At 41.2% G+C, this 24,742-nt stretch overlaps 1 protein-coding gene across 8 annotated transcripts in view; it reads right to left on the bottom strand.

Moving 5' to 3' along the window:
- ATP2B1 (ATPase plasma membrane Ca2+ transporting 1) overlaps positions 1 to 24,742 on the bottom strand; it is a 177,343-nt gene that overhangs the window by 50,238 nt on the left and 102,363 nt on the right. For all 8 annotated transcript variants that reach the window (XM_077265432.1, XM_077265436.1, XM_077265433.1 and 5 more), the window contains exons 3-6: positions 21,904 to 22,101; positions 16,563 to 16,817; positions 16,363 to 16,488; positions 6,627 to 6,758 (exon numbers count right to left, since the gene is read on the bottom strand). In XM_077265432.1, the coding sequence (XP_077121547.1) occupies positions 6,627 to 6,758; positions 16,363 to 16,488; positions 16,563 to 16,817; positions 21,904 to 22,101 (711 nt within the window). The remainder of the gene's footprint in view (positions 1 to 6,626; positions 6,759 to 16,362; positions 16,489 to 16,562; positions 16,818 to 21,903; positions 22,102 to 24,742) is intronic.

Here is a 24,742-nt window from a genome sequence, read left to right as displayed (position 1 = left end):
TATTAAGTTTTGAAGTGACTTTGGTGGTCCTATGTATTGGAACCCACCAAAAGTGATACCATTTTAAAAACAGCACCCCTCAACATATTAAAAATTGCTTTTTGGTATGTTAACCCTTCAGGTGCTTTCCAGGAGTTAATGCAAAATGGCATAACAAGAATGAAGAAATTATTTTTGCCAGCTAAATGTTGATAATGTCTGAACAGATCACTGTAGCCTGCAGACTTTAAAGACGTTATTTGGCCATGAACTGCCCCCGCAAACACCAGGACCATATGATCAATATCTCAGGGTGCCAATGGGGTTAAAGAGGGAGCAGGAAATAGAAAAAAATCCAGCTCAACGAGGTGGTGAAAAAGCAAAGTCTTGGTACTTTATTCACTTCATATCAAAAAATAGAGGATAAAACAACAGCACAATATAATTAAAAACACTATCTACGCGTTTCTGGTGACATAGCACCCTTAGTCATGTCAAGTGAATAAAGTACCAAGACTTTGCTTTTTCACCGCCTCCTTGAGCTGAATTTTTTTCTATTTCCTGCATTCCTCACGCCTTGACACAGTGTTTCCGTGCTCCGAGCCTCCAGGGACTACAACTATGGTGAGCTGGATTTTTTCTTTTGTCCTCACATTAAAGAGGGAGCCCCAACACTATTTACCATCTACATGCTGTAGTCTATCAGCAGCAGCGTTTAAGGGGTTAAACTACTATAATCGGTAACAACACTGGTCGTGGCTGATTGTCACCAGTCAGTGGATGCTTGTCTCATATCGCAGGTCACTTTAAAGACGTAGTGGTGGTCACTAAGGGGTTAAAGCTCGCATATCAATCATGACTCCAGGACCCAATAGATAAATCCTAATGGAAGTATAAACTACTCTACAATGACAAACTCAGGCCACGTTAGATACTGTTAGAATAAAGACTGAGTAGCTAATGCTTGAAAATATCACAATAAGCATTACTCGCCCATAGAAGCCCCATCGTCACCTCTCCACTGCTACCCGATCATACAGTGTCTACAACATGTGACTAATGGATTTAACCACTGGCCTCACAAGGCCGGTAGGCTCATCGCTAAAAACAGATTGACTGCAGCCTCCTCTTTGGGGAGCAGCTGAAAAGCAGAACTTTAAAGACAGGAGCTTTAACAATTACCGTATATACTCGAATATAAGCCGAGAATTTCAGCTTATTGTTTTAGGCTGAAATACTCAAGTCTTTCCCAGGGGTTGGCAGGGTAGGGGGGAGCGGCAGCTGTCTAATCATACTCACCTGCTCCTGGCGCGGTCCCTGCACATCCTTGGTTCTCCGGGCGCTGATAGCTTCTTCCTTTGTTGAGCGATCACATGGTACCGCTCATTACAGCAATGAATATGGACCCGACTCCACTCCCATAGGAGTGGAGCCGCATATTCATTACTGTAATGAGCAGTACCATGTGACTGCTCAACCCTTGAAGAAGCTGCCGGAGCCCGGAGAACCAGGAACACCGCGCCAAAAGCAGGTGAGTATGACGGGGGCAGTGCGCGATATTCACCTGACCGTGTTCCAACGCCGGGCTCAGTCGTCAGCGTCCTCTGCAATGACGCTCAGGTCAGAGGGTGCAATGACGCGATTAGTGTGAGCGCCGCCCTCTGCCTGAACTTCAGTGCAGAGGATACGGAAGACAGCGGCACTCGGCGGTGGAACGCGGACAGGTGACTATAGAAAGTGCCGGGAGCCTGAGCGACCAGAGGTGAGTATGTGATTTTTTTTTTTTGATTTTTTTTTTAATCGCAGCAACAGCATATGGGGGGCAAATGTCTATATGGAGCATCTTATAGGGCCATAATCAGCATTTGTGCAGCATCATATGGGGCAAATGTCTGTATGGAGCATCTTATGGGGCCACAATCAGCATTTGTGCAGCATTATATGGGGCATATTTTAACATGGAGCATCTTATGGGGCCCATCATGAACTGTATGGAGCATTATATGGGGCTCCTGATTCAATATGGATATTCAAAAACACAACCTACTGATGTCTCAATTTTACTTTTATTGGTATCTATTTTTATTTTTGACATTTACCAGTAGCTGCTGAATTTTCCACCCTAGGCTTATACTCGAGTCATTAAGTTTTCACAGTTTTTTGTGGCAAAATTAGGGGTCTCTGCTTATACTCGGGTCAGCTTATACTTGAGTATATACAGTAAGTAATACTTCAATTGCTATTTTCAAACAGCACCTATATAGTAATAGCTAATTAAATTAATTTTTAACTCCACATTATATTATAGACGATAATCGTCCAGGCACCCCACATTCTACAACGTTACAGCATAGTGAAGCAACTACACGACATTCTGCCGATGCAGGAGACAGCTGTGAAACACAGCCAGACTCCCCTTTGAGGAGAAAGATTGTTTATTATGGCGTCTGACTTATTGATAGCTGCATACACACACAGTGCTGAACCAACACGAAAAAAAAAAAAATATATATATATATATATATATATATATATATATATATATATATATATATATATATATATATATATATATATATATATATACACACACACACATATATACACATACACACATATATACACATACATACATACATACACAGTACAGTATTATTATTAAGGGAAAAAGAAAGCCAAACCTACAGGGGCCTGTGTGAAAGTGATTGTCCCTCCCCTGCATGAAAAACATAAATTAAGTGTGGTTTATCACATCTTTGGGAAGCCAAGTTCAAATTGCTTAGCCACACCTGTGCTCAATTAAGAAATCACTTAATCTGGCAAAGTGAAGTAGACCAAAAGATCCTCAAAAGCTAGCCATGCCGCGATCTAAAGAAGTTCCGGAGCACATGAGAAACCAAGTAATTGAGATCTATAAGTCTGGAAAAGGTTATAAAGACATTTCTCAAGCTTTAGGAGTCCTGCGAACCACAGTGAGAACCATTACCCACAAGTGGCAGAAACATGGAACAGTGATGAACTGTGGCCAGTTGACCAAAATTAAATAACCTCAAGACCACAGTGAAAACTTATCGAAAAGGTCACAAAAAAGACCCTGCAACAACATCCAAAGAACTACAGGCCTCACTTGCCTCAGTCAAGGCCAGTTTTCATGACTCCACCATAAGAAAGACTAAGCAAAATTCGCCTGCATGGCAGAGTTCCAAGACAAAAACCACTACTGAGCAATTCAAATAAAGGCTCCTCTCAGTTTTGCCAGAAAACATCTTGATGATCTCCAAGACTTTTGAGAGAATACTCTGTGGACTGATGAGACAAAAGTTGAAATTTTTGGAAGGTGTATGTCCCATTACATCTGGCATAGAAGTAACAGCATTTCAGAAAAGGAACATTATACCAAAAGTAAATTATGGTGGTGGTAGAGTGATGGACTGGGGCTGTTTTGCAGGTCCAGGACCAGGAAGACTTACTGGTATTAAATGGAACCATGAATTCTGCTGTCTATCAAGAAATCCTGAAGGAGAATATCCGGTCATCTGTCCCTAACCTCAAGCTGAAGCACACTTGGGTTATGCAGCAGGACAATGATCCAAAACACACCAGCAAGTCCACCTCTGAATGGCTTAAGAAAAACAAAATTAAGACTTTGGCGTCATCAGGTCAAAGTCCTGACCTTAATTCGACTGAGATGCTGTGGTGTATGACCTTAAAAAGGCAATTCATGTTCAGAAACTCTCCAATGTGGCTGAATTACAACAATTCTGCAAAGATGAGAGGGACAAGATTCCTCCTGAGCATTGTAAAAGACTCATTGACAGTTATTGTAGGTTTAGGGGGAAATCACTTTTTCACACAGGGCCCTGTAGGTTTGGAGATCTTTTTCCCTTAATAAAGACCTTCATTTAAAAACTGCATTTTGAGTTTACATGTGTTCGTCCAATGTTTGGTGATCTGAAATATTTAAGTGTGAAAAACCTGCAAAAGAATAGGAAATCGGGAAGGGGGCAAACATTTTTTCACACAATTGTATAGGAAGTGCTGACTGCACCGCCTCCACCTGGCCCAGTAATCATGTGATGGTAGGGAAAGCCACTGATCAGGTGATGTAGAGGGAGCAGGAACTTCTGGACAACAGGAGCTCTGCAATGCAGCCAGAATTCTGAATTTCCATTGTGACTGTTGTATTTATTTACTGATTTCCCATGCAACTGAGTTGATATACATCTTTTAATCCCTTGACGGAGCCAAATTTTTGAAATCTGACCAGTGTCACTTTATGTGGTAATAACTCTGGCACACTTCAACAAATCCCAGTGATATTGAAATTGTTTTTTCATGACACATTATACTTTATGATAATGGTAAATTTAGGTTGATATGTTTTGTGTTTAAGAAAAAAAATCAGAAATTTGAGAAAAATAGCAATTTTCAAACTTTGAATGATTACCCCTTTAATCCAGATGGTCATACCATAGCAAACCATTAATAAATAACATTTCCCACGTCTGCTTTACATCAGCATCATTTGTAAAATGTTATTTTATTTTGTTAGCATTTTAGGAGGTTTCAAAATGTAGCTGCAATTTTTCATTTTTTCAAGAAAATTTACAAAGTTTATTTTTTTAGGGACTTATCCAGGTTTGAAGTGCCTTTGGGGGTCCCATATATTGGAAAACACCCAAAAGTGATACCATTTTAAAAACAGCACCCCCTGACTTATTGAAAACTGCTATCAGGCAGTTTATTAACCCCTCAGGTGCTTTTCAGGATTTAATGCAAAGTGACATGACAAATGAAAATGTGTACATCTACCAACTAAATGCCTCTAACTTCTGAACAGATTACTACAGCCGGCAGACTCTAAGGCCGCTACTTGGTCATGAATTGCCATGGCAAACATCAGGACCACACAATCATGATCTGAGGGCACCAATCGGGATAAAGAGGAAGCCCCCACTCTGTTAACCATTTCTAATGATGTAATCACTATTGACAGCAGCATCTAAGGGGTTAAACAGATTTGGACGGTGCAAACACTGATCGTGGCTGACGCAGCAAGTTGTCAGCGATAGTGTACAGCGACAGCTGCTGGATTGTCACCTGTACGGGGAGGCTATGCTCTTATATCGGAGGTCAGTAAAAAGACATATTGGCTGTCATTAAGGGGTTAATGCCTCCTGAAAGATCATGAGCTAATGGGGGTTGGTGCACAATGTGTGAAACAAAAACAGAAAGCAGGAAAAAAGAAGAAAAGAAAAAGCCAAGATCAATCCTGATCGCTGTTAGTAACCCCCTTTTTAATTGTTACAGAAAGGAGAACAACATTCTAAAAAATGTATTCCAACTGTCCTTTGTGGTAAAAAAAAAAAAGGGGGAAAAAATGTGAAAGACCAGATTTTTTTTTACTTTATTTTCCAAAAGTTATCAGCAAAGAATAATAAAAAGTATGAAAATAAAAATGAGGTACCAAGAGTCGGGGGGGACGACAAAAAAGAAAAAAATCCATTTACACCTTTATACCTTATATCTGTTGCTGCATTCCTAAGAAGTCAACATTTTAATTCATATATGCAAACAGTGTGTTAGGTGCTTAGAACACTTTCCAAACCTCCACCTCCCAAGGATGTTTCCATGCCCTAATCCAGCCTCTTTGGCTTCATTGATAGCTCATGAAGAGTGTGATATCAAGCTCCATGTAAGGGAATCAGACAAAGTAACCGATAAACTATCAATGAAGCCTCAATATTTAGTCTTCCCGGGAGCCGCAGACTTGGACTCATGCAGGTATGCCAGAAGCAATTACAGTCATGCTCACAACACATAGCGTTGGCTGTAGGCGAGCTGTGGCCCAGACTGACAGCTGGCTGTGCACTGAAACTGTAGAGTCAGCTGTCAGTCAGTGTTGGGTCGTGCTTACAGATGCCGCTCTCAGTGATGTGACTAATTGCTCCGAGCATGCCTGCATGATGGGAAAGCAGATGGCTCCCGGGAGAAATAACATTCATATTCACCTGGATGCTGTACTTTCAGTACTACCACTGGGCGCCTTCATAATGCTAATAACCTTTAAGTTCATTGAAATGGCAGTGACCATTTAATGAGAAATTCACTACTGTAACATCTATATGCCAACCAGTGCCACAGCTCTGCAAGTGCAGCTAAAAATTAAAAATTAAAAAACAGTATATAAACTGAAGTAAAAGGGCTGCTACTAGTGAAATTTTGGAAAGATTGTGTTTACACCAATCTGAAAGTTTCATTCTTTCACGATATATAAATGCATATATATTACAAGATGGAATCAAAGGGGGTCTAGGTGCAAGAGAAACACAATTTGTAAAACAAAAAAATAATCCATACGTTATTCATGGCACCACCAACATTTGTTAAAAAAAAAAAATACACTCTTAATATTGATTGTCGAGAAATCATTTTACAAGAGACTCCTTCATCCCTACATAGAAAATGAGTTCAATCAATTCTAACAATTGTGCTTACATGTTATAAAGTTATTGTGGTGCTGTACAATATAGAACCTAACAAAGGGATTAGTGCAGGTAAATGGGCGATGTAAATGAGCACTGAGCAGTTGGCCAGAATAGCTGTTATAAAAAATTGCCTAATTTTATAGATGTTGTGATACATACTTTTCTTTTCCTTCTTTTCTTTCTCTTCTTCATTCTCTCCAGCTCCAAGTAAAGTGAATATAATTCCAGTCTGAGAATTCACTCCAATTGCAGTGACAACCATTTTTCCAGATCCTTCCATAACATGCGTACCTTTTAAAAAGAGAAAAAAATTGAAAAGAAAATTAATTTCAAACCTTAGTTTTAAAAAGTAGGCTAAGGGAAAGATTCTAATCTCTTGGAATAGAAGAGCTAAAGGCAGTAATAAAGTGAGGCTTGCAAGGGAGACCCAAAGCAGTAAAAAAAGATTTGGGGTTATTTCAAAGGCAAAAAAGTCAAAGATGTTACAGGATTTTTACAGGATGAAGAGGGTGAAGTGGTCCAAAATGATGTTGAGAAGGATAAACTTTTAAATTCCTACTTTACATGCGTTCTTTAAGAAAGCAATTGCAACCAACTGATCTTCACGGTCCCATCGAAGAAACACACTACCAATAAAGAGGTGAGGGAACACTGAGCTAATTTAAATTAATTTAAATCTCCTCGTCCAGATGAATTACATCCTAAGGTACTGAAAGTTAGCAGAGAAAATTGCAGAACCACTAGCCAGAATCCTTGAGAACAGGAAAAGTCCGAGAATATTGAAAAAGGGCAAATGTTATCTCTATCTTGAAAAGAGTAAAGAACATGGAGCCAGGAAATTACAGGCCAGTGAGTCTTACTTCTATACAAAGAAAAATCTTTGAGCAAATTATTAAACAGCATGTATGCAAGTACTTGAAAAATAATACAGTAATTAACCAGGGCCAGCATGGGTGTGTAGCAAACAAGTCATGCCAAACTAATCTAATTTACTTCTATGATGGAATCAATGACTAAGTGGGTCAGGAAAATGCAGTAAATATAGTATATCTTGACTTCAGCAAAGCATTTGATAAAGTATCTCATACTATCCTTATTGAAAAAAATGACCAAGCATGGGATTGACAAGAGTACAGTGAGGTGGATTCATAACTGGCTCAGTGATCATACTCAAAGAGTGTCAATAAATAGTTACACATCCAATTGGAAGAGTGTTTCAAGAGGGGGTACCACAAGGCTGTTCTGGTCCCAGTGTTCAACATTTTTAAGCGATCTAGATAAGGAAACTGAAAGTAAACTAATAAAATTTGCAGATAATGCAAAGCTAGGAGGAATAGCAAACACTAGAGAAGACAGGGAAACTATTCAGAAGGATCTAGATAAGCCTGAACGATGGACAGCGACTAAGAATGCAAACTTTTACATCTGGGCAAGAAAAACAGAAATTACAGCTACAGAATGGCAGGAATAGAACTAAACAACAACATGTTTGAAAAAGACGGGTATAATAAATCAGACTGTACAGTGTGATGCAGCAGCAAAAAAAAGGCAAATACAGTTCTAAGATGTATTAAGAGAATCATAGAGTCTAGATCACGTGAAGTAATTATCCCCCTCTACTCCTCCTTGGTCAGGCCTCATCTGGAATACCGTGTCTAGTTCTTGGCACCACATTTTAAAAAAAGACATTGAAAAACTGGAGGCAAATTCAGATTAGAGCTACCAGGGTGGTGAGTGGACTGGAAAGCATGTCCTACGAGGAACGGTTAAAGGATCTGGAAAATGTTTAACTTGCAAAAAAGAAGGCTTAGGCTACGTTCACAACGCACACAGCGCACAACGCAAACAAAAATGCAGCAAAACGCATGCACAACGCTGCGTTTTGCGACGCATGCGTCCTTTTTTTGCTTGATTTTGGACGCACAAAAAATGCAACTTGTAGCGTCCTCTGCGCCATGACGCGTGCGCCGCAGGGACGCATGCGTCGCAAAACGCAAGTGCAACGCATGTCCATGTGCCCCCATGTTAAATATAGGGGCGCATGACGCATGCGGCGACGCTGCGGCGCCCGACGCTGCGGTGCAGAATGCTAATGTGAACGTAGACTAAGAGGAGACTTAACAGCTGTCTACAAATATCTGAAGAGATGTCACAGTGTAGAGCGATCATCATTCTAATTTGCACATGTAAACACAAGAAGCAATGGAATGAAACTGAAAAAGGGAGAAGATACAGATTAGATATTAGCAAAAGCTTTTTAACAGTGAGGGTGATCAATAAGTGGAACAAGCTGCCAATGGAAGTCTTCGAACAGAGGCTGAACAAACATCTGAGATCATTTAGTGAATCCTGCGCTGCATTGATCAGGAGGTTGGACACTGAGCTTTGAGGTCCCTACCAACTCTAACATTCTATGATTCTTTCCATCATGATGGCGATAATGGTTGCAGTGAGCATGCTTCTTAGTGAAAAGTACTCTATAGCCACCCGCTCTTCATCGCACCTGTGCAGAAAATACAAATTATGCACTATGGACCAGCTCTTTGCTCGATCATCTAAACTAACAGCACATATCACTGTACCCCTTCAAAGTCAATGGACACAGTAACCAGGACTCCTTCATTTACTAGGCCCTTTTTAACCCCTTCACCCCGAAGCCTGTTTTCACCTAACTGACACGGCCAATTTTTACAATTCTGACCACTGTCACTTTATGAGGTCATAACTCTGAAACGCTTCAACGGATCTTGGTGATTCTGAGATTGTTTTCTCGTGACATATTGTACTTTATGATAGTGGTAAAACTTCTTCGATATGACTTGCATTTATTTGTGAAAAAAACAGAAATTTGTCGAAAATTATGAAAATTTCGCAATTTTCAAATTTTTCGTTTTTATGCCCTTAAATTAGAGAGTTATATCACATAATATAGTTAATAAACAACATTTCCCACATGTCTGCTTTACATCAGCACAATTTTGGAAACATAATTTTTTTTTGTTAGGGAGTTATAAGGGTTAAAAGTTGAAAAGCGATTTCTCATTTTTGCAACAAAATTTGCAAAACCATTTTTTTTACGGACCACCTCACACTTGAAGTGACTTTGAGGGGTCTATATGACAGAAAATGCCCAAAAGTGACACCATTCTAAAAACTGCACCCCTCAAGGTACTCAAAACCACATTAAAAAAGTTTATTAACCCTTCAGGTGCTTCACAGGAATTTTTAGAATGTTTAAAAAAAATTGAACATTTAACTTTTTTTTCACACAATTTTTACTTCAGATCCAATTTGTTTTATTTTACCAAGGGTAACAGGAGAAATTGGACCAAAAAAGTCGTTGTACAATTTGTCCTGAGTACGCTGATACCCCACATGTTGGGGTAAACCATTGATTGGGCACATGGCAGAGCTCGGAAGGGAAGGAGCGCCATTTGACTTTTCAATGCAAAATTGTCTGGAATTGAGATCGGAACCCATGTCGTGTTTGGAGAGCCCCTGACGTGCCTAAACAGTGGAAACCCCCACAAGTGACACCATTTTGGAAAGTAGACCCTCTAAGGAACTAATCTAGATGTGTGGTGAGCACTTTGAACCTCCAAGTGCTTCACATAAGTTTATAATGTAGAGCCGTAAAAAAAAATTAATATTAATTTTCACAAAAAATGATCTTTTTGCCCCAAATTTTTTATTTTCCCAAGGGTAGCAGGATAAATTGGACCCCAAAAGTTGTTGTGCAATTTGTCCTGAGTACGCTGATACCCCATATGTGGGGGTAAACCACTGTTTGGGCGCATGGCAGAGCTCGGAAGGGAAGGAGCGCCATTTGACTTTTCAATGCAAAATTGGCTGGAATTGAGATCGGAACCCATGTCGTGTTTGGAGAGCCCCTGACCTGCCTAAACAGTGGAAACCCCCACAAGTGACACCATTTTGGAAAGTAGACCCTCTAAGGAACTAATCTAGATGTGTGGTGAGCACTTTGAACCTCCAAGTGCTTCACAGAAGTTTATAATGTAGAGCCGTAAAAAAAAATGAATATTAATTTTCACAAAAAATGATCTTTTTGCCCCAAATTTTTTATTTTCCCAAGGGTAGCAGGATAAATTGGACCCCAAAAGTTGTTGTGCAATTTGTCCTGAGTACGCTGATACCCCATATGTGGGGGTAAACCACTGTTTGGGCGCATGGCAGAGCTCGGAAGGGAAGGAGCGCCATTTGACTTTTCAATGCAAAATTGGCTGGAATTGAGATCGGAACCCATGTCGTGTTTGGAGAGCCCCTGACGTGCCTAAACAGTGGAAACCCCCACAAGTGACACCATTTTGGAAAGAAGACCCCCTAAGGAACTTATCTAGATGTGTGGTGAGCACTTTTAACCCCCAATTGTTTCACTAAAGTTTAGAATGTAGCGTTATGAAAATTAAAAAATAATTTTTTCTTTCCGCTAAATGATGTTTTAGCCCGCAATTTTTTTTCCCCAAGGGTAACAGGAGAAATTGGACCACAAAAGTTATTGTCCAATTTGTCCTGAGTACGCTGATACCCCATACATTGGGGGGAACCACTGTTTGGGCGCACGGCAGAGCTCGGAAGGGAAGGAGCGCCGTTTGAAATGCAGACTTAGATGGATTGGTCTGCGGGCGTCACATTGCGTTTGCGGAGCCCCTGATGTACCCAAACAGTAGAAACCCCCAAAAGTGACCCCATATTGGAAACTAGACCTCTCAAGGAACTTATCTAGATGTGTTGTGAGAACTTTGAACCAACAAGTGTTTCACTACAGTTTATCACGCAGAGCCGTGAAAATAAAAAATATTTTTTTTTCCACGAAAATTATATTTTAGCCCCCACGTTTTTATTTTCCCAAGGGTAACAGGAGAAATTGGACAACAAAAGTTGTTGTCCAATTTGTCCTGAGTACGCTGATACCCCATATGTGGGGGGGAACCACTGTTTGTGCGCACGGCAGAGCTCGGAAGGGAAGGAGCGCCGTTTGAAATGCAGACTTAGATGGATTGGTCTGCAGGTGTCTTGTTGCATTTGCAGAGCCCGTGATGTACCTAAACAGTAGAAACCCCCCACAAGTGACCCCATATTGGAAACTAGACCCCCCACGGAACTTATCTAGATGTGTTGTGAGAACTTTGAACCCCCAAGTGTTTCACTACAGTTTATAACGCAAAGCTGCGAAAATAAAAAATATATTTTTTTCCACGAAAATTATATTTTAGCCCCCACGTTTTTATTTTCCCAAGGGTAAGGCTAGTTTCACACTTGCGTTTTTATCTAAATGCGTTTTTTAAAAAAACGCATATGTGAAAAAACGCATGTAAACGCGGTAAAACGCATGCGTTTTTTAGACGCATGCGTTTTTATAGAAAAACACAAGAAAACGAGAAAAAAACAAAAAACCCTAACCCTACCCCTAACCTGAAATACGTGGCTTTGAAATACGTCGCACTGAAATACGTTTATATACGTATATACGTATATAAGTGCCACGATATTTCAGTGGCCACGTATATAAGTGCCACGTATATAAGTGCCACGTATTTCACGTAAATGCCACGATATTTCAGTGCCACGTATTTCACGTAAATGCCACGATATTTCAGTGCCACGTATTTCACTGAAATATCGTGGCACTTAAATACGTGGCACTGAAATATCGTGGCACTGAAATATCGTGGCACTGAAATATCGTGGCACTGAAATATCGTGGCACTGAAATATCGTGGCACTGAAATATCGTGGCACTGAAAGACGTGGCACTGAAAGACGTGGCACTGAAATATCGTGGCACTGAAATATCGTGGCACTGAAATATCGTGGCACTGAAATATCGTGGCACTGAAAGACGTGGCACTGAAATATCGTGGCACTGAAATATCGTGGCACTGAAATACGTGGCACTGAAATACGTGGCACTATGACTGTCAGAAAATGTTCATTAAACGGTTAGGGGTGAGTTTAGGGGTAGGGTTAGGGTTTGGATCCCTTTATCACCTTGATGGTGGTGGGTGACTTTTCAGTGTGTGTTCTGGTTTTTTTCTATAAAAACGCATGCGTTTTTAACGCAAACAAACGCGTTGAGATCGGACGCCATGTCGCGTTTGGAGAGCCCCTGATGTGCCTAAACAGTGAAAACGCCCCAATTCTAACTGAAACCCCAACCCTAACCCCAGCACTAACCCTAGCCCTAACCCCAACCCTAGCCCTAACCCTAGTCCTAACCCTAGCGCTACTTTCACACTAGCGTTTTTTTGCATACGTCGCAATGCGTCGTTTTGGCGAAAAAACGCATCCTGCAAAGTCATCTGCAGGATGCGTTTTTTCCCCATAGACTAACATTAGCGACATATTGACACACGTCGCAAGCGTCGTGCGACGGTTGCGTCGTGTTGTGGCGGACCGCCGGCAGCAACAAACGTTACATGTAACTTTTTTTGTGCCGACGGTCCACCATTTCCGACCGCGCATGCGCGGCTGGAACTCCGCCCCCACCTCTCCGCACCTCACAATGGGGCAGCGGATGCGTGGAAAAACAGCATCCGCTGCCCCCGTTGTGCGGCGCTTGCACAGTATGCGTCGGTATGTCGGGCCGACGCAGCGCGACGGCCCCGTACTGACGCTAGTGTGAAAGTAGCCTAACGGGAAAATGGAAATAAATATATTTTTTTAAATTGTATTATTTTTCCCTAACTAAGGGGGTGATGAAGGGGGATTTGATTTACTTTTACAGCGGGTTATTTAGCGGATTTTTATGATTGGCAGCCGTCACACACTAAAAGACGCTTTTTATTGCAAAAAATAGTTTTTGCATCACCACATTTTGAGAGCTATAATTTTTCCAGATTTTGGTCCACAGAGTCATGTGATATCTTGTTTTTTGCGGGACGAGTTGACGTTTTTATTGGTACCATTTTCGGGTACATGACATTTTTTGATCGCTTTTTATTCCGATTTTTGGGAGGCGGAATGAACAAAAATCAGCAATTCCTGAAATTCTTTTAGGGGGGGCGTTTATACCGTTCCGCGTTTGGTAAAAAGGATAAAGCAGTTTTATTCTTCGGGTCAGTACGATTACAGCGATACCTAATTTATGTAATTTTTTTTATGTTTTGGCGCTTTTACACAATAAAAACTATTTTATATAAAAAAATAATTGTTTTTGCATCGCTTTATTCTGAGAGCTATAACTTTTTATTTTTCTGCTGATGATGCTGTATGGTGGCTTTTTTTTTGCGGGACAAGATGACGTTTTCAGCGGTACCATGCTTATTTATATCCGTCTTTTTGATCGCGTGTTATTCCACTTTTTGTTTGGCGGTATGAGAATAAAGCGTTGTTTTTTGCCTCTTTTTTTTTTTTTTTTTTTACGGTGTTCACTGAAGGGGTTAACTAGTGATATAGTTTTATAGGTGGGGTCGTTACGGACGCGGCGATACCAAATATGTGTACTTTTATTGTGTGATTTTTTTAATTTAGATAAAGAAATGTATTTATGGGAATTTTTTTTTTTTTTTTTTCTTTATTTAGGATTTTTTTTTATTTTTTTTTTACACATGTGGAAAATTTTTTTTTTTACTTTTTTACTTTGTCCCAGGAGGGGACATCACAGATCGGTGATCAGACCGTGTGCACAGCACTCGGTCTGATCACCGATGTGACAGGCACGTTCCACAGGCTTGCCGGCGCCTGCTATGAGGATTCTCAGCAGACGCCGGCAAGCAGGGTCATCTCATGACCCGGAAGGAGTCCCGCGGCCATCTTGGATCCGGGGACTCCTTCCAGGTCACCGGAGCAGCGCGATCTCATCGCGTTGCTCCGGTGAGAGAGCGCAGGGAGCCCCCGTCCCTGCGCGATCCCCCTCTATGCCGCTGTCACTATTGACAGCGGCATCAGAGGGGTTAAATGCCTGCGATCGGCGATAGCGCCGATCGTGGGCATTGCTGCGGGGTGTCAGCTGTCATATACAGCTGACACCCGCACCCGATCACCGCGGCGCTCAGCGCGAGACCGCGGTGATCGAGCCGCCGTACTAGTACTGCGGCTGTCAGTAATGCAGTGCCGGCAGCGCAGTACTAGTACGGCGCATGTCGGGAAGGGGTTAAACTACTTTAGGACCGCCCATAGCCTTTAAACATGAGTGATCCACGATACTTTTGCACTGACGTTTTAAAACCTCAATGAAGACTAAACGGATTGTGCTGCCGAGTACTAAGACACAGTCAGCTCTGCTATTCAGGCAAGACACTTAACTGGGACATATTTAAAAAAAATGCCATGATAAGGATATAGTGTGTTTGTGAGTGTGAGAGAATGGGAGAGAGTGAGCGAGTGAGTGTGTTTGTACATACAGTTGAAACCATTAGTTTACATTCACTATATAAAAACACGTTTTTCTCAATATCTTACCATAATTATTAATATTTGCCAAATGCCAGAATAATGAGAGAGAGAGAGAGAGAGAGAGAGAGAGAGAGAGAGAGAGAGAGAGAGAGAATGTTTAAAGGCATTTTATTACTTACTGCAAAGTAAAAGTTTAGATACATTTCATGAGTAATTGGTACCATTTCCCTTAACCTGAATGACTTGGGTCAGATGTTTGGGATATCCTTGCACAAGCTTCTCACAATAGTTGGTCGTAATTTGGGCCCATTCCTCCTGACAAAACTGGTGTAACTGATGCAGGTTTGTAGGTCGCCTTGCTCGCTGCCTTTTTCGCTTTGCCCATAAATTTTCAATAGGATTGAGATCAGGGCTTGGTGATGGCCACTCCAAAACATTGGCTTTGTTATCATTATACCACTTTGTTACCATTTTGTCAGTATGCTATGGGTCATTGTCCATTTGGAAGACCCATTTCCACCAAGATTTAACTTCCTGGCTGATGTCTTGAGATATTGCTTCACTATTGCCACAATCTTTTCTCATGATACCATCTATTTTGTGAAATGCACCAGTCCCTCCTGCAGAAAAACAACCCCACAACATGATGCTGCTACCCCTGTGTTTCACAGTTGGGAGGTTGTTCTTAGGCTTCCAAGCTTCTCCCTTATTCCTCCAAACATAATGATGATCACTATGCCCAAAAAGTTCAATTTTAGCTTCATCAGACCACAAGATCTGTCTCCAAAAATTAAGGTATTTGTTCCTGTGTGCATTTGCAAACATTAATCTGGCTTTTTTATGTTTCTTCTGGAGTAATGGCTTCTTCCTGGCAGAGTGGCCTCTCAGCCCATGTTGATACAGTACTCGTTTCACTGTGGATATTGACACAATCTTACCAGCTTCTGCCATTATCTTCACACGGTCTTTTGCTTTTGTCCTTGGGTTGATATGCACATGTCAGACCAAAGCACATTCAACTCTGGACACAGAACGGGTCTCCTTCCTAAGCAATTTGATGGCTGGACATTCCCATTTTGTTTGTACAGATGAATGAGGCACCTTCAGGTATCTTGAAATTGTACCCAAGGATGAGCCAGATTTATGTAAGTCCACAATTCTCTTTCTGATATCTTGACAGATTTCTTTAAACTTTCCCATGATGCTACACAAAGAATAGTGTGTTTCAGGTGTGCATTAAAATACATCCACAGGTGTGTCTCTAACTCAGATGCTGCCATAAAACCCATCAGAAGTTTCCAAACACATGACATCATATGGGCAGTCCAGAATTGTTTGAAGGCACAGTAACCTTATTGTTTGTAAACTTTTAACTTTGCAGTAATAAAAATGCCTTAAAACAGGTTTTTTTTATGCAGCATTTTTCCTGTTAAGAGACAAGACTTTGGTACAGATTTGACTGCGAATACTTAACGTGTGCACATACTCCAAGACTGCATGATTACCATTAAAGCAAAAACCATGAACCAGAATAACCTACCAGAAAGCAGAAGGGGGTCTTTCTCCTGGGTTTTCTTAACATGATCAGATTCTCCAGTTAATGAACTCTCATCAATCTTAAGATCATTCCCCTGAATAAGAACTCCATCCGCAGGCAAAAGATCACCTATAAATACAGAAGAAAAACTGAGTAGGTCCCACGTAGTCTACATCAAGTCAGTGACGCACACGCTTTCTTACCATATTTAATTTGGGCAATGTCTCCAACAACTATATCTGCTACTGGAATTTGGATGACTTGACCTCCACGTACAACTGTAAATTTCTGCTCTTGTTCAATACGGTTTTGCAGTCCTCGGAACTGCTTTTCTTTACTCCAGTCATTGAAAGCAGTTACCAACACCACACATACAACTGACACAAGGATAGCACCTCCTTCAATCCAACCGGCTTCACCTTCTTCCTCCTCCACAGCACCACTGGCTGCGCCACACACTGAAAAGATGTTAAAAACAAAATGTATGCAGTAATCTCGTGATCACGGGCTCAGCTATTCACAACCATGCAGTAGAAAGCTTTTGAGTACAAGCTAGTGTTTTAACATGATGCGGTCAATTTTTTATAAAATTTGAGCCCATCAGAGTGCTGAAGTGAAAAGAAATCCATCCTTAGTTGCAAGACCCGCTAGTATGAACATTGGCAGTAATCCGGATTTTGGCACTAGTTCAGACACACACCATTACAGTATGTTTTACACCTGTTTATGGTAATGTAGTAGAAATTTACACATGCAGCCCAGCCACTCCACTTCTACAAATGGGGATCACTTTCCCTCTATTTTCAGTTGGCATCGCCAATGGGCTCCTAGGGGGTCAAACATTTATGTCCAAACATCTTTAAAGGGGTTGTTCCATGGACAAAGTACTTTTTAATTCGTAGACCTTGCAATAATAATAAGTGTCACAAATGGATGCAATAAGAAAATAATGTTCCTGCGCAGAGATAATCTTATAAATGTGCCCCTGCTGTGTACTGTGTAATGATCATGTCTGACCGTGCAGGGACATGGTCTGATCATACCACAGCTCCAGGGAGGAAGCAAAAGAGTATACAGACAGGACAGCATGGGATCGCAGCTGATTCTTTTAGGAGTAAAAATGTTTTTAAACAGGCAGAGAAATGTTTTAAATTAGCAGAAAGCAAAATCTGTGCTCCCACGCTGTCCTGTCTGTATACTCTTTTGCGTCCTCCCCTGCCCAGGGGCTGTGGTGTGAACAGACCATATTCCTACATGATCAGACACAGCCATTACACAGCACATGATAAACAGTATAAAAATTAGAATAAAATTGCATAGTGGTTCCTGGACCAGACCATCACCTGGGGCAAACTGTAGCAGATTCCTTCTATCTCTGGATTTTAAACAGGGTTGTGCCTAGTAATTGCACATCCCTTCAAGTTTAACATCCTACCATATGCCACTTTGTCAGCCCTCACCAATGACACTTTATTAAGGATTTATGCACTATGGAGTGCCCTGCCTTTTTATTCTCATTATAGGTTCATTACACAATATGTAGCACGGTCACATTTATAAGATTATCTCAGCACAGAATATTTAACACTTACAATAGTGGAACTTAGTTTTATTCCAAGATCCACTGATTAAAATATACTTACTTTGTGGGAAAAGCCTTTTAACAATGCTGATGACACCCACACAAACAAAAAGTGTCAGAGTAGTAGACAGACCATACAAAAAAAAAAAAAGAGCATCACAGAGATATCACCCCAGGTAATGTGTTGGCCACCAATCTTGAAGACTAGTGCAGTCATTTTAAATTGTTATTTATACAAGGTTATACTACAATTTCACTTCAAGCATTTCTGGGGAAAAAACAAACATTTTCTTGACCAAAAGAAGCATTCTTCACCAAATTTGTTTTTTTTCTTAAGTGTGTGTCCCGCCGTCCTCAGGTAGCTTTCTATGGAGGTGTGCTCATATAACATTCTTCCAGATCACCTAGAAAAGCTACACAGCCAAGTATGTCTACCTCTCGAATAGATCAGTGTAGGGCAGGAAAGGAAGCTGAACAGCACCTGCATGGATTTCCCCATGCTGCAAGTTGTGGAAAAGCATACCACAAAGAAGGGCAGGAGATCAAAGGACCATATTAGCTGTTGAACCTTCTACGTCATCACAGGAAGTGTAGGAATGTAATAACTTTACAACTAGTACTGAATGATTAAAAAAAATAAAAAAATGTTGTAGGAAGAAAGGCTTAAAGTGGTTTCCAGCTTTCAGAACAATAATTTATTCATTATTTTTTGCTTAAATGCATGCATTTGGGACTAAAAAAAAATCATTTTTGCAATAGGGTTTCATTAAAAGTTTTGCACCATTTGCCTCCTATAGTCTCCGAGCTGTATTGGTATTGCTGGATTTAGGATGTTAGGTTGTGTAGGCACAGCCACAGCGCTCACTTCCTCAGAATGTCCAATTTGCCCGAAGGAGGAGACCGCGAAGCCAGTGCTGCCTGGCTTCATGGATCACATGGCATAAGGTCACGCGAGCCCCGGCAGATAGAATTGCTATTCAGCTGTTCAGTTTGTAAATTTTGCATTGCTTCATCAGTTAGATTTATTTCTATTGTTAGACATATTGCCAAGCGCCATCTGCGGGACAATATTTCTTATTCATTATATCCAAGTCTAATTTAGTATTGATATGGGTGTGTCTTCACCGCAGTTCATGTGTCACTTCCTCTCAGTAGCCATTTTCTTTTCTACTTTTGGTGAGACAAGACATACATGTACTGGCTTGTGAAGGCATCAATTTCTGACCACCACAACATCCAACAACTGCAACCTGTGTCACAAACTTCAGAGAAAGTTACTGCATTGTACTCCAGTATTGTGCTGTATCCAGGTTCTAATAAACCAAGATCTGAATAGCACCAATGCTGTGGTCCTGCATTCAAGTCTATGGACGTTGAGCATGCAAATGGTCCTCTCTGCTCTCCTTCTTGGAATACAGAGGTAGGGATGGTCTCACAGTCCATTATCAGTTAGCTATACCTCCATTCGCCTTATGTGGAGACAGAACAGGAGAGCCAGTGCGGACACTACTGGAACAATGACGGCACCAGAGGAGAGTAGAGATGTTCTTTTACTGTGGGAATTTGGGGAAAATCATAGGAATTGAGAAGGGTTGTCAGAGTAGTGGACGACCTTTTAACTGAGAATCCATCAGTCAGTCCACTAAGACAGTCAGATGGTGAGTTTGCAATTTAATCATCCTTTTCTGACCTGTGCTCAACTGACTTGACTACAGGCCACAAAGTATAAAGTGCAAGGAAACAAAATGTCTGTAAAAAAACAAAACAAACAAAACAGTGCAAAATTGTTACAGAAATCCATTTGTAAAGAATAATTTCTTAGTCCCAAATATATGCATTAAGTTAAAAAGAGCAAAAAATTGTACCTAAAAGGTGGACAACCCTTTTAAGATTGTGAGTCCACATAATCTGTGCTGTTTATGTACGCAGAAGGGCTGTGAGTGTATCTACAGTACGTGCTGTAAGTTTGTGCTGCAGAGTTGTGTGAATATAATACACTGCTCAAAAAAATAAAGGGAACACTAAATTCCCACATCCTAGATATCACTGAATGAAATATTCCAGTTGTAAATCGTTATTCATTACATAGTGGAATGTGTTGAGAACATTAAAACCTAAGAATTATCAACGTAAATCACAACTAATATCCCACAGAGGTCTGGAGTTGGAATGATGCTCAAAATCAAAGTGGAAAATGAAGTTACAGGCTGATCCAACTTCAGTGGAAACGCTTTAAGACAAGGAAATGATGCTCAGTAGTGTGTGTGGCCTCCACGTGCCTGTATGACCTCCCTACAACGCCTGGGCATGCTCCTGATGAGCCGTCTCCTGGACAGTCTATGGTGCAATGTGACATTGGTGGATGGTGCGAGACATGATGTCCCAGATGTGTTCAATCGGATTCAGGTCTGGGGAACGGGCGGGCCAGTCCATAGCTTCAATGCCTTCATCTTGCAGGAACTGCTGACACACTCCAGCCACATGAGGTCTGGCATTGTCCTGAATTAGGAGGAACCCAGGACCAACCGCACCTGCATATGGTCTCACAAGGGGTCTGAGGATCTCATCTTGGTACCTAATGGCAGTCAGGCTACCTCTGGCGAGCACATGGAGGGCTGTGCAGCCCTCCAAAGAAATGCCACCCCACACCATTACTGACCTCCTGCCAAACCGGTCATGCTGAAGGATGTTGCAGGCAGCAGATCGCTCTCCATGGTATCTCCAGACTCTGTCACATGTGCTCAGTGTGAACCTGCTTTCATCTGTGAAGAGCACAGGGCGCCAGTTGCGAATTTGCCAATCTTGGTGCTCTGTGGCAAATGCCAAGCGTCCTGCACGGTGTTGGGCTGTGAGCACAACCCCCATCTGTGGATGACTGTCACTCAGACATCCTCATGGAGTCGGTTTCTAACAGTTTGTGCAGCCACATGCACATTTATGGCCTGCTGGAGGTCATTTTGCAGGGCTCTGGCAGTGCTCCTCCTGTTCCTCCTTGCACAAAGGCTGAGATAACAGTTCTGCTGCTCTGTTGTTGCCCTCCCACAGCCCCCTCCACATCTCCTGGTCTGTCTCCTGGTAGCGCCTCCAGCCTTTGGACACTATGCTGACAGACACAGCAAACCTTCTTGCCACAGTTCACATTCATGTGCCATCCTGGATGAGCTGCACTACCTGAGCCACTTGTGTGGGTTGTAGAGTCCGTCTCATGCTACCACGAGTGTGAAAGCACAACCAACATTCAAAAGTGACCAAAACATCAGCCAAAAGCATTGGTACTGAGATGTGGTCTGTGGTCCCCACCTGCAGAACCACTCCTTTGAGTGTGTCTTGATAATAGCCAATAATTTCCATCTGTTGTCTATTCCATTTGCACGAGAGCATGTGAAATTGATTGTCAATCAGTGTTGCTTCCTAAGTGGACAGTTTGATTTCACAGAAGTGTGATTTACCTGGAGATATATTCTGTTTAAGTGTTCCATTTATTTTTTTGAACAGTGTATATAACAGGAGCGGTTATCAATGTCCTCCCTATTCTACCTTAGAATACAAAAATGTGTGCATTGACAACTCCACTAGTGTATACCATCAGGCAAGCTCTAAGAAGCATACTTTCCTATTTTCGGATATCTAAATCTGGGATTATAGCAAGGTGCATCCTATGGTCTGAAAATGTATTATTATTTTTTACTACTTTTATTATTGCACAAGACCATTTTATGCTCCACATTTGAGCATTGTGTACAGATACCAAAACGCGTACAGGTAGCATGAATAGATTAAAACGCAGAAAGAAAAAAAATGTGTCAACTTAAATAAGGAAACCAACCTTTTCTTTTTCCATGGCTAATGCTAGTAGATTTATCTACTGAACCAGAAGTACCACAGAGCAGTATAACAACATCCTTAAAGATGTATCAAGAACAATCCAGTTCCCACTGACACCTTTCTTCATTAATACTCACGTTCATTATCTCCACCAGGGGGGCGGTAAAAAGAAAGGCCTAGAGATATTATGGCTGCTATTTCTAATATAATTAATGTTACATCCTGTAGTGCTTCCCATACTAACTGAAGAAATGTTTTTGGCTTTTTAGGAGGTATAAGATTCTTTCCAAATACTTCTTGCCTCCTCTCAAGGTCTGCCAGATTTCCATTCAAACCTGTATATATATAAAAAAAAAAAAGAATTGATTAAAAATCAGAAGCAAATATTAGGGTAGACTGATTCAAGCAGGGTAACAAAAATCTCAGCGGAGGTACAGTGAAGATTACTAAACACAGGGAGACAGAATTAAAGGGGTTATCCAGGACTTTGCTACTTATTTTAATATGGGCCTAAGAACCAACAGGCATATAATTACCAGCTACCTGCCTGTTGTGCTCTACAACCATTTCTGCTGTCACCTACCCCTCCTGCCAATGATTCCGTGGCTTCCGCTGATGTCACACGGACAGAGCAGCTCCTACTCTGCAAACACAGAGTGACTACTGACATCATACTGATTGACAGCCGACCCCTCACGGCCAAACTGTGGGCAGTCAGCTGGGAATCAGCATAACGTCAGAAGTCATGCCCCATTGACAGAGCAGCTGAATGACCGGCAGGAGTCGTCAATGACCACCGATCTGGCAGCAGGCCTAAAAACTAATAATCCTGGACAACCCATTTAAATATGAACATTTATGCCTCTGTGGGGCATGACAATTAAAAACAAATCATTTTACAACTCTTAGAAAAATTGGATTGTTGGGAGAAGGGGTAAAACAGTAGCTTAATTCTTGAAAAGAAACCAATGTTCTCTGCAGAGAAAAACCACTATGAAATTCAGGTAGAAAATTCACACCGAGGCCATGAGTTTTGGTGAAAATTCTGACATTTGTAATACAAAATTTTAAAATAGGCAATGAGCTTCACATATTTCAGGCTGAGGAACGTAGCAAAGTCACAAACTATAAATATGCCCTAAATACTTTAGGTCGACAAGCATAAGTGCCACCTTGCCAAAAGCAGAAAATGTAATAAAATAAAGCCAGAACCATTAGTTACCCGTTAAATCCTTAATCGTTCCCATAGTCCCCACCACATCTGTACCAATGATGTGCCAACCATCACACGAAGCAATGTTTGCTTTCAACAGTCATATGTCTGGTGGCAAGTAATTCAGAAGTTAATGGTTAGGGTATGTATTTCAGAAATAAACCACTTTAATTAAAAGTCATGACCCCTTCCCTGTCAGGCCATAAGCCTAAAAATATTACCATATTCAAAATCTTAAAAAATTCTCTCTCAAATTGTAAGTGGTCATCCAAGAAGGAATGTAAGTACTGGTATATATTCGTTAAAAATCAGTCACTACCTGTGCCAACCAGACAGGAGGCTAAAAGTGGTCTACAGTCTGCACCATATGTACACAATACAGACCAATGTATAGCTTGATGACAAATACAAGTCACTTGGTGCCATTTGCAAGTCACTTTGTGTAAGAGCTTCAAAGAGAACCTGGCTGCAGTAATATACATGTTCTACTAAAGGTATGGGCAGAATGGTGCTGTCATACTGATTTAATACATATCTTTAGCAGAAAAATCTGCAGCCTGGTTTTCGTTAAATCATGATAAATTTTGGGTTCCTCAGCGCTTTGGAGCGGGACTTGTGGGGGGGGATGTGGGTAGGGTCTTCTGCTCAGAGGGCTCAGCCACAGCCCCTCCGCTGCCTCCGTTACATTCATCAAGTTGGTTATTTTGATTTTGGCCTGGTGCCGTCCAAGCTGAGGGCGGCGCTACGGGAGCTTCAGCTAGAGGTGGTGGCCTTCATGAAAATGGCACTGGCGCATGAGCAGATTGACCTCCAGTGGTCTTCAGGAAAATGGCACCAAAGTGACGCATGTGCAGAATGAGATCTCGCTCATCATTGAGCTAAGGCAGCGGCTAAGCCCTTAGACCCAAAGACACTACCCACAGTCCTGCCCCGAAACGATGAGGAAACCGAAATTTATCATGATAATTTAGCAAAAACCAGGCTGAAAATGTTTACACTAAAGGTACCATCCCGCCCATACCTTTAGTTTAACATGGATATTCCTGCTGACACGTTCTATTTAAGACAATCGCCAAAAGTGGGTTGAACACTGGTTCTTTAGGGGGCTGTTCCTTAAAGACATGGCCAGTATATAAATGGATAGAAGAATTGAAGACTCTGCTCTAGCTGTAGGGTCGGAGATGTGGTCTTTTCGGTTTCACAGACCACAAATTATGCAAAATTAATATTTTAAGTGAAGTCCCTTTAAATCTTGGAAACTGTGCATCTTGAATCAGCAAAAAAATCATAATTGCTTAACATATTTCATAACATACATTTTAAGTTCTTTAAAAAATAAAATAAATAAGCTGATAGAATTTTAGCTTAAATACTAAAAAGGTAACGCTTCAGTCAATTCAAGCTGCTGAAATGAAAAGGCAGAATGAATGAGAAGCCTGGCTGCCTGATATCAGCGGCTATGTTCTGTTCTGAAGGACTCCAGCATTTCACAGAAAACAGTTTACGGCTTCTCCCTGCAGCGCTCTACTAACCGGTCTTTCCCATGTGCCAGTTACATGGAGCAGAGCTCTTAACTGCTTGCTCTGAAGATCCATATCTGGCAGTAGTTGTGCAGCCAGGCTCCGATTCATGCTGCTCATGGTTAGTGCAGCATAAACCGACCACAGGTTCCTCAAAACTTTACTATGATACCAAGCAGTTCCTGAATTATTTTTGAAATTAATACGGCTATTCAATTAGTGAAGTATCTGGATAGTTTTGCA

Source organism: Ranitomeya variabilis, chromosome 5 (assembly GCF_051348905.1).
Source record: "Ranitomeya variabilis isolate aRanVar5 chromosome 5, aRanVar5.hap1, whole genome shotgun sequence".
Lineage (NCBI taxonomy): Eukaryota > Metazoa > Chordata > Amphibia > Anura > Dendrobatidae > Ranitomeya > Ranitomeya variabilis.
This window is presented reverse-complemented; position numbering and strand designations above follow the sequence as displayed.